Consider the following 15,830-nt stretch of genomic DNA (forward strand, 5'->3'; position numbering starts at 1 on the left):
ACAGCCCTGCTAGGTAGGTAGGTTAGACTGAAAGATAATTATTGTTATTTATAAAATTTGTACACTGTCTGAAGATCCCAGGGCAGTTCACAATAGAGCAACAGATTAAAGCAGTGGCATTAGGACTAGGTGCAAAACTCTTTCCCCCTGAACCCTTTCCCCCGTGAGTTCTCCAGCGAGGTGTTTCCAGACACACTGCAGAAATGATCCCTCTGCAGGATACATTTTAAGAAAACGCCAGTGTTCCTGAGAGGCTGGCCCTACTGCAAGGTGATAAAGCTGGGTGGGTAGACCGTGTGTTTTGCTCTCGCAAGGCAATGCACAGGACCCTGTGTAGTCCACTGAGACCCTACCTGCCCGCGGACTGTCTCTCCAGAGTGGTGCATGCTCTGGTTATCTCCCACTTGAACTACTGCAATATGCTTTACATGGGGCTACCTTTGAAGGTAACCCGGAAACTACAATTAATCCAGAATGCGGCAGATAGACTGGGGACTGGGAGTGGCTGCCAAGACCACATAACAGCAGTCCTGAAATACCTACATTGGCTCCCACTTTATTTCTGAGCACAATTCAGAGCGTTGGTGCTGACCTTTAAAGCCCTAAACGGCCTTGGCCCAGTATACCTGAAGGAGCGTCTCCACCCTCATAGTTCAACCAGGACACTGTGGTCTAGCACTGAGGGCCTTCTGGCAGTTCCCTCACTGCGAGAAGTGAGGTCACTGCGAGATGTGAGGTTACAGGGAACCAGGCAGAGGGCCTTCTCGGTAGTGGCACCCGCCCTGTGGAACGCCCTCCCATCAGATGTCAAGGAAATAAACAACTACCTGACTTTTAGAAGACATCTGAAGGCAGCCCTGTTTAGGGAAGTTTTTAATGATTGATGTTTTTAATAACTGATGTTTTAATGTATTTTTTATATTTTGTTGGAAACCCAGCCAGCTGGGCAGGGTATAAATAAATTATTATTATTACTACACTGCAACTGTACTCCTTTTCCAGGACACAGTAGTTGCACTCCAAGCCCTCGCGAAATATGGAGCAGTCACATACACTAGATCTGAAGACCTATTGATAACGGTGAAATCTGACAAGACCTTCCAGCAGTCATTCCACGTGGACGACACCAATCGGTTGGTTCTGCAGCAGGCTACCCTCCCAGACATACCTGGGGAGTACGCCATGCAAGCTTCTGGCAAAGGCTGTGGGTATGTCCAGGTGAGTGATGGTTCTTCAAGGAAGGCAAGGCAGCAATTGGTCCTCCAGAAATAGACTGGAAAGAGAAGTTGCTGAATTGCAACTTATTACCAAACTTAAAACCATGGAGAGACCTGGTCTGAATAGAGACATTGGATTCTTATCCAATATACACAATAAAGCTATTTTTAGCCATCTCACCCCTTGCTTTTTCCTGTAAGACCAATTGCAGTCATTAACAGTCATCAACAGGTTTACCACACCTATCAGCCAATCACCCATTCCCACCACGCTTCTGAGTAATACCGCTCCCCACTGTCTCACTATATATAAGGGTCTGGTGACTTCTGTTTCAGTGTATCTGAAGAAGTGCGCATGCACACGAAAGCTCATACCAATAACAAACTTAGTTGGTCTCTAAGGTGCTAGTGGAAGGAATTTTCTTATTTCTATGTGTGCCTAATGCAGTATACTCAAAACTACAAACATAGTAAAAACAGAGGTAGGTAAAGGTAGATAAAAACAGAATAACTTTTCAAACATGGGCACACATTGTTTAGAAAGCTTTGCAAAGATGCTGGTTTTGTTATTTAAGGGAACTGAGATATACCCTTGCCTGAGATCATAAAGGATTTCACGGTATCCAAAAAGCATTTATCCTAATGGACTGAGGGGTGGAAATGAGTGATGCAAGGACCCTTAAGCGTTCCTAAAAGGTGTGAGCTTTTGAGAGCTCCAGCCAGACTGCATGTTATCATTATACAACTCTACAACTGTTGTGTTTTTGGTGCCTGTCCCATATCAGGCAGTCTTGCGATACAATATCCCTCCCTCGAAGAATGAAGACACCTTCACCCTGGATGTGAAAGCAGTAGGGAAAGGATGTGGACAAGAGGCAGCCCCTCGCTTCCTGACCCTTCACATCAGTGCAAGGTGAGAGGCAGCGAGCTTGCCAAAATTCATGCATGCCAATAATAATAATAATAATAATAATAATAATAATAATAATAATAATAATTATTATTTATTATTTATACCCTGCCCATCTGGCTGGGCTTCCCCAGTCACTCTGGGCTGCTTTCAACAGAACACCAAAATACATAAACCTATTAAACATTAAAAGCTTCCCTAAACAGGGCTGCCTTCAGGTGTCTTCTAAAAGTCTGGTAGTTGTTTTTCTCTTTGACATCTGGTGGGAGGGCATTCCACAGGGCGGGTGCCACTACCGAGAAGGCCCTCTGCCTGGTTCCCTGTATCTTGGCTTCTTGCAGTGAGGGAACCGCCAGAAGGCCCTCGGCACTGGACCTCAGTGTCCAGGCAGAACTATCCCTGAATGTAGACTTGTTCAGCTGGTAATGATCAGTTCCACTTCAAATTGAGTATTGTTTAGCTAGAAATCTTGGTTGGGTTGTAATCAAACCAGGCCTTGGGCTGATTAACATTCTGTGGCCTTTTAAATGTATTGTGGGAGGGGGATTGTTGGTTTGTTTTGTTATTTTCATTATCTTTCATTCTTATCTTCACCTTTTGAAGACCGGTGGTAGGCAGGAATCCCCTTTCTGATCCCCCAGAGTCTCTTAGGTAGGGCGTGTGTCCCCCCCCAGGGAGAATGGGTGGTGGGGTTAGGGGACAGAAGAGCCTGGAGGAGGAGGCTGGCTGCTTGCCAACGCCTTTGGACCTCTCCTTGCCACTCTGCAGAGGAAGAGGGGCTGGATGAATTATCCTCTGTGACCCACTTTGAAGAGCTTGCGGAGGGCAGGGGGAAAGCCAGTCAGGGTCTCAGTCCATGGTGGTTGGCAGAGCAGCCCCCTGTTTGACCTGAGAGGTTTTTTCACCTTGTTGAGGTATGGGATGTCTTGAGAGGTGCTAGCATGCATTTTGCTTTTTTTATATATTGCAATTTTATGTTGTGAACCACCCTGAGATCTACGGGTGAAGAGCGGTATAATTTTTAAAATACTAATAATGCCACCGAATTGTAAGAAATGTCAGTTGGTTTTTCTGCAGATTGCTAGAGAGAGTGAGCGAGAGAGAGAGAGAGAGACTCTTGAGTAAGGGCACTTCTAGAAGGACCTGCTTATTGAACATTCAGCCTGATTTGTTTGCAGATAGATTAGGCTATTTAATGAGCACCCATTCTAATTTGCTTGCGGGAAGGATAGATGACACTGCGTCAAGGGAAGCGTTTGTTGGACTATTCTAAAAAGACTCGAAGAATTGGTCTTGAACAGGTTGCTAGGCAACCCAAAAATCTACCCAGCAACAAGTGCGTTTATTAAGGGTATGTGATCAATAAGGGTCAGTGTAAAAGTGTCAGTGTGTAAATGAGCGTGAATCAGCATTAGGTCTCTGGCCGGATGGCTGGAAGAGGAAAAGATTGTGTTATTTTATTTGTATTCGACCAGTGTTGATTTTTGTAAATAATAAAGATACTCAATTAAAAAAGGAAACTGCTGCAAGTCTATTAAAAGAAGAAAACCCAAGAGTAGATGCTGTGCACACATCAACAGCGTTCTCCCTCATGTTCCAGGGACTGAATCCCACCTGAAAATAGTGACAGCCTGGAAGTGCCCTAGTAGTCAACAGTGCCATGGGAAAGTTGGTGGCTGGGACTTGAAATGGCCTATGTGCAGCTCTTCCTCTTCTCTTGACAGTTATGTGGGCAGCCGTGGCACCTCCAACATGGCTATGATAGAGGTGAAGATGTTGTCTGGATTCCATCCTGTCCAGGGAACTAACCACGATGTAAGTCAATTTTGCCAGTGGCGCTGTGGGTTAAATCACAGAGCCTAGGACTTGCCAATCAGAAGGTCGGTGGTTCGAATCCCCGTGATGGGGTGAGCTCCCGTTGCTCGGTCCCACCTCCTGCCAACCTAGCAGTTCAAAAGCACAAAGTGCAAGTAGATAAATAGGTACCGCTCCGGCGGGAAGGTAAACGGCGTTTCCGTGTGCTGCTCTGGTTCTCCAGAAGCAGCTTAGTCATGCTGGCCACATGACCTGGAAACTGTCTGTGGACAAACGCTGGCTCCCTCGGCCAATAAAGCGAGATGAGCGCCGCAACCCCAGAGTTGGTCACAACTGGACCTAATGGTCAGGGGTCCCTTTACCTTTTTAAGTACCTCTTGTCTGGGGATGGAGGAGAAATTTGATTCAGTACACATTCAAAATCAAATCCTATTAAATATCCACTTTCCCAAAAAAATATGTGGACCAGAAGGCAGCTGTTCTTCAGTTCAGTTCAATTTATTGTGTTTAGTGAGCAGCCATTACAGATATAAAAATAATAATAACAAGAATGCTACTAATAATAGTGGTTTGCATTTCTACTCCCTGACCTTTACAGGATAAATGATTTCCCATTTCCCCTTTAAATTTTATTACATGAATTTGTAAAGCCTTGGCAAGAAAATTGGATGTTCTAAAATATATATTCTTCTCTAAATCAGACAACAAAAAGCAGGTCTTTGCAAGAGACATCCTGCGATCTTAACAATGGGTGGATGTAATTGTTTCTAGGGTCATTATAAAAAGGTCATTCAAGGAGTACATGAGTTATGTCTTCTATTGACACCGTTGCAGCTGCAAACTCTATCCTTCTTAGGAACTCCTTTATCAGCTGTTCTTCAAAATTTGCACATCTGAATTTTGCGATGCAGTTCTCCCTCCAACCAAAGTTTACAAACTGCATATTGTACAGAAAAGTGTGCCTAAAAATGAAGATGTTGCTGAAAATAACATACAAAAAATGCATTGTATCAGCGAAAGCGGCTTGCAAAAATGTGTACATGAGTCAAAAATTCGTGTAAAATGTGTTTATTAGGAGAAATCCGTACCAAAATGCTGGTGAATTTTCGTGAGGATTTTTTAATTATTTTTTCTAAAATCTGCAAATTGCTGCAAGATGTGAGAACTGAATTTAAGATTGGAAAAATGAGAAACAGAGAGAACCAAAACTGAGAGATCCTTCCATCCCTCTGTCTCTTTCCTCCCCTATGTGATAGAAATCAGTTTAGAAAGACAAAGTCCCTCTCGATGAACATAGGTAAAGGTAAAGGGACCCCTGACCATTAGGTCCAGTCATGGCCGACTCTGGGGTTGTGGCGCTCATCTCGCTTCACTGGCCGAGGGAGCCAGCGTACAGCTTCCAGGTCATGTGGCCAGCATGACTAAGCCGCTTCTGGAGAACCAGAGCAGCACACGGAAACGCCGTTTACCTTCCTGCCGGAGCGGTACCTATTTATCTAGTTGCACTGGCATGCTTTCGAACTGCTAGGTTGGCAGGAGCAGGGACCGAGCAATGGGAGCTCACCCCGTTGCGGGGATTCGAACCGCCGACCTTCATAGCAGGTTCCAAATAATGTATTGAACAGGAGGAGGAGGGGGCAATTTATTGCAGATAGGACTGAAGCCAACAATAGGCTGGGCCTGGTACAGGGTCAAAAATGGGTGGGGCTTTCCATTTTCTCTTTTTCTGACTCCTCTTCTCTCACTTTCTTTCTGCTACCTGCCATCCTCTCTCTCTCACACACACACACACATACTCACATGTTCCTCTACTTAGTGGGCTGCTGAGAGAGAGAGATCCCTCTTACCCATGGTCTGAACAGATTGCTTGCAGAGGGATATCAAAATACATGATTTTGCAAGGGACATAATTCCTGATCCCCTTCTTTCAAAGATTTGCCAGTTGTTCCTCAAACAATGCAAGCAATAAAAGACCCACGAAACCTCCCTTTGGTGACAAAACTGGTGGCATGTTGGGAAGGAAGCCTCAATTCTTTCATTCTGTATCCTCAGCTTAAGCAACAGCCCCTTGTGAAAAGAGTCGAGATTGGGGAGGAGCATCTCACAATCTACTTGGACCAGGTCAGTACAGGGGAAAGAAGCACAGCTTTGTAACAGGCAAGCACACACATCATTCCACAACTGGGCCAATGGCACTGCTGCATTGTAGTGGCCCCCTTCACAAGTCGCCTCGCCAGGCAAAAAAGAAGACCAACGGTAACAGAAAAGGGCATTTCAACAGGTCCAGCTTGCCAAGTAAACAGCATTTTCTCGAATTTCCTCTTCTGCTTGCAGCATTCTTATGAGAACAATCCAGGCCTGTTAATAGGGAGAGTTGTTTAAATTGTCAGTTTAATTATTGATCTAATTAATAATTCATTAAAGTGTCACAACGGAAGGAGGAAGAAGAGAAGCGAAATGCAGGTCAAGGTAACTTTTCCATCTGTTTTTTGCTCCCAGTCTCTGGTGTGAGCCAGCTGACCCACAGCACTGCTCGGAAACAAAAAAATGTGTGGCTTTTGGCCCCGCGCTCTGGCGTGGACAGACTGCAGGAGTAGTCTATTATATTTAAAATCTGTTTTTATTCTATTAATGTTTAATTGTTTTTTATGATGTTTTTAGTGAATCTTGTTTTTATTTGTAAGCCACCTTGAGTCTCCGTCGAGGAAAAAGGCAGGTTCTAAATAAATAAATATACAACAACAACAATTCAAACAGATGTCCTCTGAAACTAGAGCCATGGATTTTCTGTTCTCGTGCAGAAAGTATCCTATCTAAGTAGCCAGCATATTTGTTTCTGCGGTTTCACCTCCGATGGAGGTGATTGCAGGATGGCCTAACCATTTAGTGTTGACCTCAGCCGCACCTTGTCCTCAACTTCTCTTTACATCCAAAGTCTTTTTCTCAGCTAGGAAAGGAGAGGCAAACGTATACCTTGGCCATGAGCCAAGACATTCCAGTGAAGGACCTGAAGCCAGCAGCTGTCAAAGTCTATGACTATTATCAGCCAGGTAGGTTATTCCTCATTTTGAAAAATAGTAGCATTTTTAATTCATTGTGTTTCTCACAAGTCTGTGCAGCTTGTGACCTGTCCAGCCAAATAAAGCCCACCATCTATGTACTATGGCCTTCAGGCGTTCTGTAATCACCCTGTATTTACAGTCTCAGTAAATCAGCAAAAAATTGTGGGCCATCATAGGTGCCTTCAGCTTAGGGAGACCACACGTTATGAAGTCTAAGTTCCAGTTTGGAATCATATGGTTGATGGGAAGCCAACAAAGTTCTAGGCCTAATAGATGGAATAGCAACCGGCAAATTCTTCGGTCTGGGTGGTCTCCATCCAAGAGTTCTCAAAGAACTCAAATATGAAACTGCTGATCTTCAAACAAAAATATGCTTCAGGAAGTGGCTAAAGTAGCAGGAAGCAGAGTGTAGGAAAAAATAGAGAGTTCTCCTGCTGGAAGTATGTGGGAAATGCAGTCCTCCAAGGTTCGGTATTGGGACCTGTGGTTCTTAACTTGTTCACGAACGATCTAGAGTTAGAAGTGAGATGGCCAAGTTTGCTGGTGGTACTAAGTTGTTGAGGGTCATTAAAACAAAAACAGATTGTGAAGAGCTCCAAAAGGACCTAAGTGAATGGGCTGTAAAATGGCAAATGCTAAGGATGCTGTCCCATCAAGAATTATCATGGGTCTCTCCAACTAGTTGCTTTATGGTGCCTTTCTGCATTGCAGAGGGTTGGACTAGATGACCCCCAGGATCTCTTCCAACTCTACAATTCTGTGGTTCTATGGAAGAATGAAGAGAGGCATCAGGAAGTGAGGATATCATGATTGTGGCCAGTGCTGAGTTTAATGATCCGCCTTAATTTCTTTCAGATGAACAATCCACAGTGGAATATGAAGACCCCTGCTACTGAGGTGAGTCATGCATAGGCCTGAAGTCAGACATCTATGCTTTAGGCCTCTGTGCATATAGTGGTTTTGCCTTTCCGCCATTTCCCCCTGGAAAACCCACTCTTTAGTGCTAATTTGGAACAAACAGCAATCCACAGAAAATTCCATTGCTGTTTGTTCTGACTCGGCTCTAAAGACCAGGTTTCCCTGAGGGTAATCGGTGGGGCAAATGGAGGTATGGACAACCCCTATGTCTATAATGCTCTGTGATGCTAACAATGAACTTCTTTATTTATCCTAGGCTAATTTGCATTTCATATAGTGGATGCAGATTTCACAGATATATAAGGCCTTTTCCTTCAGACTAGTAGGCAGAAGGGAAAACCTATCCGGATTTATTATGTTCCCCTCTCTATTCCAGGAGAAGAAATGTGATTTCTATGTGCCCTAAAAGGATCCATTCCTGCATCTCCCACTCTGGATTCCGTATTGAAGAGAACTTACATTTCTTTTTCTTCTTCTTGGTTTAGATGGAGAAATTCCTATGGTGCAACAGGCACAGGATGGGGGGGAAAAGGAATTCAGAGGAGCCAAACTTAAGGAGCTGGGAACCGTTTGGGGGAAAAGTGGCTCTGTCTTTTACAACATGAACCATGCAATGGAACTCTAGTTCGGAAAATAAACAGAAACTTGAATTGCTTCTGTGGTGCTTTCTTCTATCAGATACCTTTGGTTGACTATTCCCTCCACAGGTTTATATAAAACCTTATAAATTACAATTGCTTCATCACTTAAGTTCTAGTAGCCTTGCCAGCTATTGAGCCCTGACTGTTCAATAGCTGATGCCAATCTCAATGTACTATAGGTAGTCTGGCCAGTCACTGACCCACAGATCGCTCTCCCTCCATGTTTACCTGTCCTTCTTAGCATGTATAAAGTTCACTTTGAATCTATTCCGTATCATTCAAGGCACACGTACATGCAGTGTCATAATCAATCAATCCATCTGGCAGCCTCCTTCCTGGCAGGAGGCAGAGTACAAACAAGCCAGCTGAGGGGGCCTGAAACTATTATTCAGCACATCCAGTCCTTGCAGTATGCAAACCACGTAGCCTGAACTCATTCTTTATTGGTTTCTCTACCCAGAGGGGATGGGGAAATAGTGGGGGGTTTGCATCCAAACTACACAGACCATATCTTGAGCACACATTTTGCAAGAGTTCTAAATAAAAGGAGATAGCAGAGCTTGTGCAGGTGTTGTTGTCTGCTTAGCCAAGTAAGTTCTATCAGTTCTGGGTAGCACACCTGCAAGCCGGGGTATCTTCTAGTTCTTTTTTTTTTAAAAAAAAGAAAAAAGCTCCCAAAAGGAAATATGGATAGCTTTTTTGGAGTCTGAAGGACATTTGGCCATCTGTCATGGATGCTTTAGCTGAAATTCCTGCATTGGAGGGGGTTAGACTAGATGGCCCTTGAGATACCTTCCACCTCTACAATTCTACAATTCTATGAACATATTGCCCTACCCTTTTGGTTCCCAGGCCTCCAAGGATTTCCCACAGTTATCCAATTCCTATCTAGCCATTGAACACATCATATATCTCAATAGGATGATTCTTGGTTTCTGAATATCTTTTCCCTCTCCGGGTGATGAAATCACAGAAACACTGTAGGCCTGGGAAAACGGGTATATATGTGTTGCCATTTGGTTGGCCCTCCTTAGAGTCTGGTTCGATGTTGTTGTTTAGTCGTGACTGACTCTTCGTGACCCCCTGGACCAGAGCACGCCAGGCACTCCTGTCTTCCACTGCCTCCCGCAGTTTGGTCAAACTCATACTGGTAGCTTCGAGAACACTGTCCCACCATCTTGTCCTCTGTCGTCCCCTTCTCCTTGTGCCCTCAATATTTCCCAACATCAGGATCTTTTCCAGGGAGTCTTCTCTTCTCATGGGGTGGCCAAAGTATTGGAGCCTCAGCTTCACGATCTGTCCTTCCAGTGAGCACTCAGGGCTGATTTCCTTCAGAATGGATCACTTTGATCTTCTTGCTGTCCATAGGACTCTCAAGAGTTTCCTCCAGCACCATAATTCAAAAGCATCAATTCTTCAGTGATCAGCCTTCTTTATGGTCCAGCTCTCACTTCCATACATCACTACTGGGAAAAGACAAGACAATCTGTAGTCTTGTCTCCATGGACAAAGACAACAGATTCTGGTTCACACCATTTCTAATCCCTTCTCAGTTTGCCTTGAAGGCTGGCAAGCAGTGAGTGGTCTCTCTTTCATCTGAACAGTCGCAGCCATCTCCCTGCATGGAGCTGAAGGGAGGAGCCTCAGGGACATATGGTGTTTACTCTGAGGAGGAGGAGGAGAGTCAATATTGACTCAGATGAAATTAAGTTCATGTGCCTCGTGGGTGAACAGAGGAATCACTGGGCGACTATTTAGGTCTCTACACCAGCGCTGGCTGTTCTGAGCACCAACGGAGATCTCTGCTGCCCATCGCAGCTCCAACTATGGGGGCAGCTATGTTCCTCTGGGCCCTGGCTCTGCTCTCACTCACAGCTCCAGTCATTTCAGACCCGTAAGATGTTTATTTTTCATTTCTATTTCCTGGGCAGATTTTTAAGTGGGATGTGAGTATTCCTCTAAATACCACTTGCTGGGGATCACAATTGGAGAGAATGCTGTGGTGCTCAGGTGCTTCTTCCAGGCATGTAGTTGGCTCCTGTGAGAACAGGCTGCTGGTCTGGAGGGGCTTTTGATTTGCCACAGTAGGGCTCTTCTTAATAATAATAATAATTTTATTATTTATACCCTGCCAATGTGGCTGGGTTTCCCCAGCCACTCCAGGCAACTTCCAGCACATATAAAAACAGAATTATTGTCGTCTTGGGTGGTTATTATGAAATTGCTATTCTTTGATTTCTTTTTTTTTCTGGGGAATGTCATCATCAAATTGTTTCACTGGGCTTTTTCCATTACTTTTCGGAGCAAGGCTGCTGCCAGACCTCGGGGGTGCCACTTATGGGTGCCTCACCCTCACAGACAAGGCAGAGCCCTTGCCCGCTACCACATGCAAAGGCAGCAAGGACCCCTCTCCCGGACCACCCCACCTCCCAACACCCATGACAGGAAAATTGACATGGCTGCTGTGCACCATCCATTCCTCATGCTAGGATGACAGATCCATAGATAAATGTACAGATTTTATAGATCTACAGCCTCAGTATAAATAGATCTATATATGTTCTAGGTCTGCAGTCCGAGTACAGTGGTACCTCGGGTTAAGAACTTAATTCGATCTGGAGCTCCATTCTTAACCTGAAACTGTTCTTAACCTGAAGCACCACTTTAGCTAATGGGGCCTCCCTCTGCCGCCATGCTGTCGGAGCGCGATTTCTGTTCTCATCCTGAAGCAAAGTACTATTTCTGGGTTAGCAGAGTCTGTAACCTGAAGCGTCTGTAACCTGAAGCGTCTGTAACCCGACGTACCACTGTATAGAAACACGAGTAGTTAATGGTACAAGTGAGAATAGCAGTCCCCCTGAGCCTACTCGGAGTATAGAAACATTTCTCATTACCTCATTCAAAGAAGCAAGCAAGCTGTTGCTGGCCAAAATACATTTAGATACATTTCACCTTGTGCTCAGCCTTAGTATCCTGGCATATAGCTTTATTCATTTCTAGATACATTCAACATTTGCAGTGTCTGCATGTCCTTGGATGATCTGTTGCAAACGCTTATTGTGCTTTGTGCTCTGTACCATTTATTTGTGTGCTAGCGTGATAAGGATTTTAGCTGTTCTCTGCCCCATTGGTGCAGTGGGCGCTTGCAAAGTGAAAGGCATTCTCAGCAGTTTCTCAAAGCGATAGGCTACTATAAGTTCCCTCTTGGTGGTGGTTCTCACTTTGTGGAATGCCCTCTCTAGTCTTGCTCATTCTTAACCTTCAGGAAGAATCTAAAAACATTCCCTAGGCATATGGTGGCTGAAAGATTTGCCCACTGTGATATTATTAGCTGTGAGAGTCAGTGGTTGTATATGTGTAGTTTTTTTCTTTAAGTTCTTAACTGTTAAAGAAAATGTTAAGTGCTTTTAGAAGATTTTTTTAAAACTGGTTTTTAAAACTATATTATTTTATGGATGAGTTTGCTGTTCTGGGCTCCTTTGGGAGGAAGGATGGGATCTAAATACTATAAATTCCCTTTTAACAGTCACACTCGGGGGTCCACATTATCACATTTTGGGGCCCTTGGGGTCCCCCAACAGTAGCTTCTCATTTCCCAAACAGATGAGGGTATTCCAGGTAACAAGCTGCTTCTTTGTATAGCAAAGAGAGGGGTAAGCCAATTAAAATCTGAAGGGTATATGAATGTGATTTGCAGGCTGCCAGCTGACTATCCCTGCCCCAGAAAGCAACAGGTGAGTGTCCTTTTAGCTGCTTCTCTAAAGGCCAAGAGCAACTTCTTCAATGGTCCTTTCTTCTTCTCTTGCAGCCACTATCTATTGACCTTCCCGGCAGTCATTCACCATCCGGATACTGAAGAGTTCTGTGTGCTTCTGAGCAACCTCCCGGAGACAGTCCACCTGAAAATAACATTAGAGATGACGTTGCAGAACCACACCCTGCTCGAGAAGGATGTGGAGAAACCAGGGACCCATGAATGCACCAGCTTCCAGGCAAGTTTCATATATTGCAAGCAACTCAATGGCTTCCAGCTCCCGTCTGCCCCAGTATGGATAATGATGAGGGATGATGGAAGTTGTAGCCCAGTGATATCTGCATGGCCACACCCCTGCAACAAAGGGAGCTCTCTTTCACATTATCTTTGTTTTCCAAATTATTTTTATTAATTTTCCAAATTATTACAAATCAAACCTAATTACTTAAATTTAATACAATTTCTTAAAATCAAGTTTCCTGCTCCTGTAGCAAACATATGTCGATCATTTCCTCCCGTAGCTGCATCATTTCTTATTTAATGTCCAGTTGTTATCCTTCACTTGCAACTCTTACAGTCAACCGCTTTTTCCTCCTTACAAACAGTTACATATTATAAATATAAAATCCATTTCACGTGTGTAGTCTGTTTCACATTATCTTGCTTGCGCATCATAGTCATGAGCTACCATGTGAAGGCTGCTGGGAATAACCTTATTATTATTATTATTATTATTATTATTATTATTATTATTATTATTATTTCCATTTGTAGACCACTTACTAGCCAAAGATCTCGAAGTGGTTTACAATAGATACGGTAAAGGTAAAGGGACCCCTGACCATTAGGTCCAGTCGTGACCAACTCTGGGGTTGCGGCGCTCATCTCGCTTTATTCGCCGAGAGAGCCGGCGTACAGCTTCCGGGTCATGTGGCCAGCATGACTAAGCCGCTTCTGGTGAACCAGAGCAGTGCACGGAAACACCGTTTACCTTCCCGCCGCAGCGGTACCTATTTATCTACTTGCACTGGCGTGCTTTCGAACTGCTAGCTTGGCAGGAGCAGGGACCGAGCAACGGAAGCTCACCCTGTTGTGGGGATTCGAACCGCCGACCTTTTATCAGCAAGTCCTAGGCTCTGTGGTTTAACCCACAGCACCACCCGCGTCCTTTACAATAGATAAAATGCAATAAATAAGTAAAAATGCATAAATATATACAAGCATAATAAGTGCAATAAAAAACTATGTCAAATGATTTGCATTCAAATAAAAATGCATAAATAATATCAATATATAAACACAATATCAATATAAATAAAGTCAGAGAATGGGACAGCCGTGTCTAATCCACCCTACATCCTGGACCACCAGCAGAAGGGATACCTAGCCACAATAGTGCATGCCCCTCTCTTGTACTCCCTGCCAATAAGAGATTAAGAGATCAATTATTTGCCAGGCTGCCCCTTACCAAACAGCCTGCAAAATTTCCCAGGGGTCTCTCTGAAGCCTCCTTAGGTAGGGTGATAGTAAAACTGCAAGTGTTGAGAGTGTTTGGAATAATCAAAGACCACACGGGAACAGGAAAATAGTGTATAGGATGAATGGGAGCAGCAGGCAGCGATGAAGTATAAAACATGCAAATGTTACAGAGAAATTACAGAAACTTGGAATATTCCCTTTGGAGCAAAAACAAATTAAAATTGGTTAAAAGCAACCCACTTGCTCTAGTTTAAAAGAGTCCCTAAATTCACTAGGCTCTTAGCAGGATTCCTTGTTCATAGGTAGGCCTTTCCTCCCAAGCTCAACAAAAAGTTCTGCATGTTACCTGAGGCCACTTTGATCTACTCACCTCCTAGGTATCTATCTTTTCCCACTAGACCTTCCTTGTCAATCATGTGCTCCTCCCCTTGGAACACCTGCTCAGAGAAGTTTTCAGATTTCCTGTCTTTGGAAAGAGAGAAATGTGCACTTTGGCACATCAGCAATGGTGGACACCCATGCCTTGGTTTTATGAACTTCAGGGCACCAGCAGACAGGCAAAAATACGCATTCCCATTTTATACACAGGCGGTCCAATACACATCCTTTACAGAGAGCAGCTAGAGCTGGAGCAAAATTCCCAGACGGAGCTGGTGAAGAGGCAGGTGTGGGAATGGGTCTAGGAATGATGGTGGGGTGGGGAGCAGGGATAGGTTTATGGATGAAGACAATGGCCTCAACTGAGCCCAGGACTAGCTGGCCAAACTCCTCTATGGCAAAAATATATCCCATGCCCAGATATGTTTCAACATGGTAAGAAGCAATGGTTCCTCTACTAAATCATCTTTATAGGTTAAATCTACCCAGTTTTCACAGATGCTTCTCATATGTTTTCTGCTTTAATCTCTTACCTTTACTTAATCCCTTTTCTTCCATCCCTCCTATGGGATATAATCCATTGGAAGTCAAGTGCAACACTCCTTATTTCCCTAGAGTGAGCACAGGCCAGGGGATGTTACTCCAGTCAGTGCAACTTCCTGTTCCACTGGTCTGGAGCATCCTCCCCCTGCATGTGAACTGGGAGGTGGGCGTGGCCCTGGCTGACTCCATAAAAGAGCCGAGTCTCGCAGCCATTTTCTCTCTCTTGATGCTGATCTCTTGCTTGCTGATCTCTTGCTGCCATGCTGCTCTCCTGCAGCCATTTTGTTCTCTTAATGTAATTTTGCTGTCTGCTGGCTCCCAGCCAGCAGCACATGAGTTCAATCTCCCTATGAGACAAACTCAGACTTTGTTATGTAACTACTAAGTAAAGCCTGCCTTTCAGGGATCAAATGGTGAACTAAAATGTGAGTAAACTTCTTGTTACTTTTAAAGGAAAGACTCGTCTCTTTATTCTTTTAAGAGGGATAAAAGGGGACACCAGAAATAATCCATCTGGGCAAGCCAGACTGGATTACTTAACTAAAGAGATTCAAACGAATCTGCAAATTAGCTTCCTGCTGTATTGTGGGGGATTTTATCTGCTCTGCTACATCACTCACTAGCGTGAGTGAAGGAAGGATAATATTTATTCAGTATATCATTTACTACTGTCCTTAACATTCCCACACCTCCATCTTGCCCTCTTCAGGTACCAGCCTTTGTTGCCCGGAAAACAGAGAGCTACTACATTCCATTGGTAAGTCTTGCATTTCCCAATCATTCCCTTTCTTTCATGCACTAGGCACTAGGAGAATTTAAATTAGAGAGGAAGGGGGGAATGACTTAAGAGGAAGAGAAGAGAAGGGGATAGAGAAGCGGGTGGAGGTGGAACTGTACTGAGAGAACATGGATGAAAGAGAAAACCAAGATGGACATGCAAAGAGAGAGAAGGGGATGTGTATCTATTGGGAGGGGGAGTAATAAATGGAAGTGTGTGTGTGTGTGTGGTGTTGACTCCCTGATCCCTAGGGGAGAGCGAAGTAGGTAGAAGAGCAAGGGGCAGTTTTTGAGACATACCCTCTCTACTGCAAAATACTATTCTGTTCTCGGTCC

At 44.2% G+C, this 15,830-nt stretch overlaps 2 protein-coding genes across 4 annotated transcripts in view; both read left to right on the plus strand.

The window, feature by feature from the left end:
* Positions 1–8,577, plus strand: part of A2ML1 (alpha-2-macroglobulin like 1) — a 50,728-nt gene extending 42,151 nt beyond the window's left edge. For both annotated transcript variants that reach the window (XM_053370675.1, XM_053370676.1), the window contains 7 exons: positions 1,003–1,218; positions 2,003–2,130; positions 3,852–3,942; positions 5,995–6,063; positions 6,890–6,992; positions 7,860–7,901; positions 8,408–8,577. In XM_053370675.1, the coding sequence (XP_053226650.1) occupies positions 1,003–1,218; positions 2,003–2,130; positions 3,852–3,942; positions 5,995–6,063; positions 6,890–6,992; positions 7,860–7,900 (648 nt within the window). In that variant the 3' untranslated portion in view covers position 7,901; positions 8,408–8,577. The remainder of the gene's footprint in view (positions 1–1,002; positions 1,219–2,002; positions 2,131–3,851; positions 3,943–5,994; positions 6,064–6,889; positions 6,993–7,859; positions 7,902–8,407) is intronic.
* Positions 8,578–10,285: 1,708 nt separating this feature from the next.
* The window catches only part of LOC128404774 (alpha-2-macroglobulin-like protein 1), a 129,122-nt gene continuing 123,577 nt past the window's right edge, over positions 10,286–15,830 (plus strand). Inside the window, exons 1-3 of one of the 2 annotated variants that reach the window (XM_053370678.1) lie at positions 10,286–10,457; positions 12,372–12,555; positions 15,427–15,474. In XM_053370678.1, the coding sequence (XP_053226653.1) occupies positions 10,390–10,457; positions 12,372–12,555; positions 15,427–15,474 (300 nt within the window). In that variant the 5' untranslated portion in view covers positions 10,286–10,389. The remainder of the gene's footprint in view (positions 10,458–12,371; positions 12,556–15,426; positions 15,475–15,830) is intronic. The other variant, XM_053370677.1, reaches the window with a different exon arrangement.

The sequence above is a fragment of the Podarcis raffonei genome, chromosome 17 (genome assembly GCF_027172205.1).
Source record: "Podarcis raffonei isolate rPodRaf1 chromosome 17, rPodRaf1.pri, whole genome shotgun sequence".
Lineage (NCBI taxonomy): Eukaryota > Metazoa > Chordata > Lepidosauria > Squamata > Lacertidae > Podarcis > Podarcis raffonei.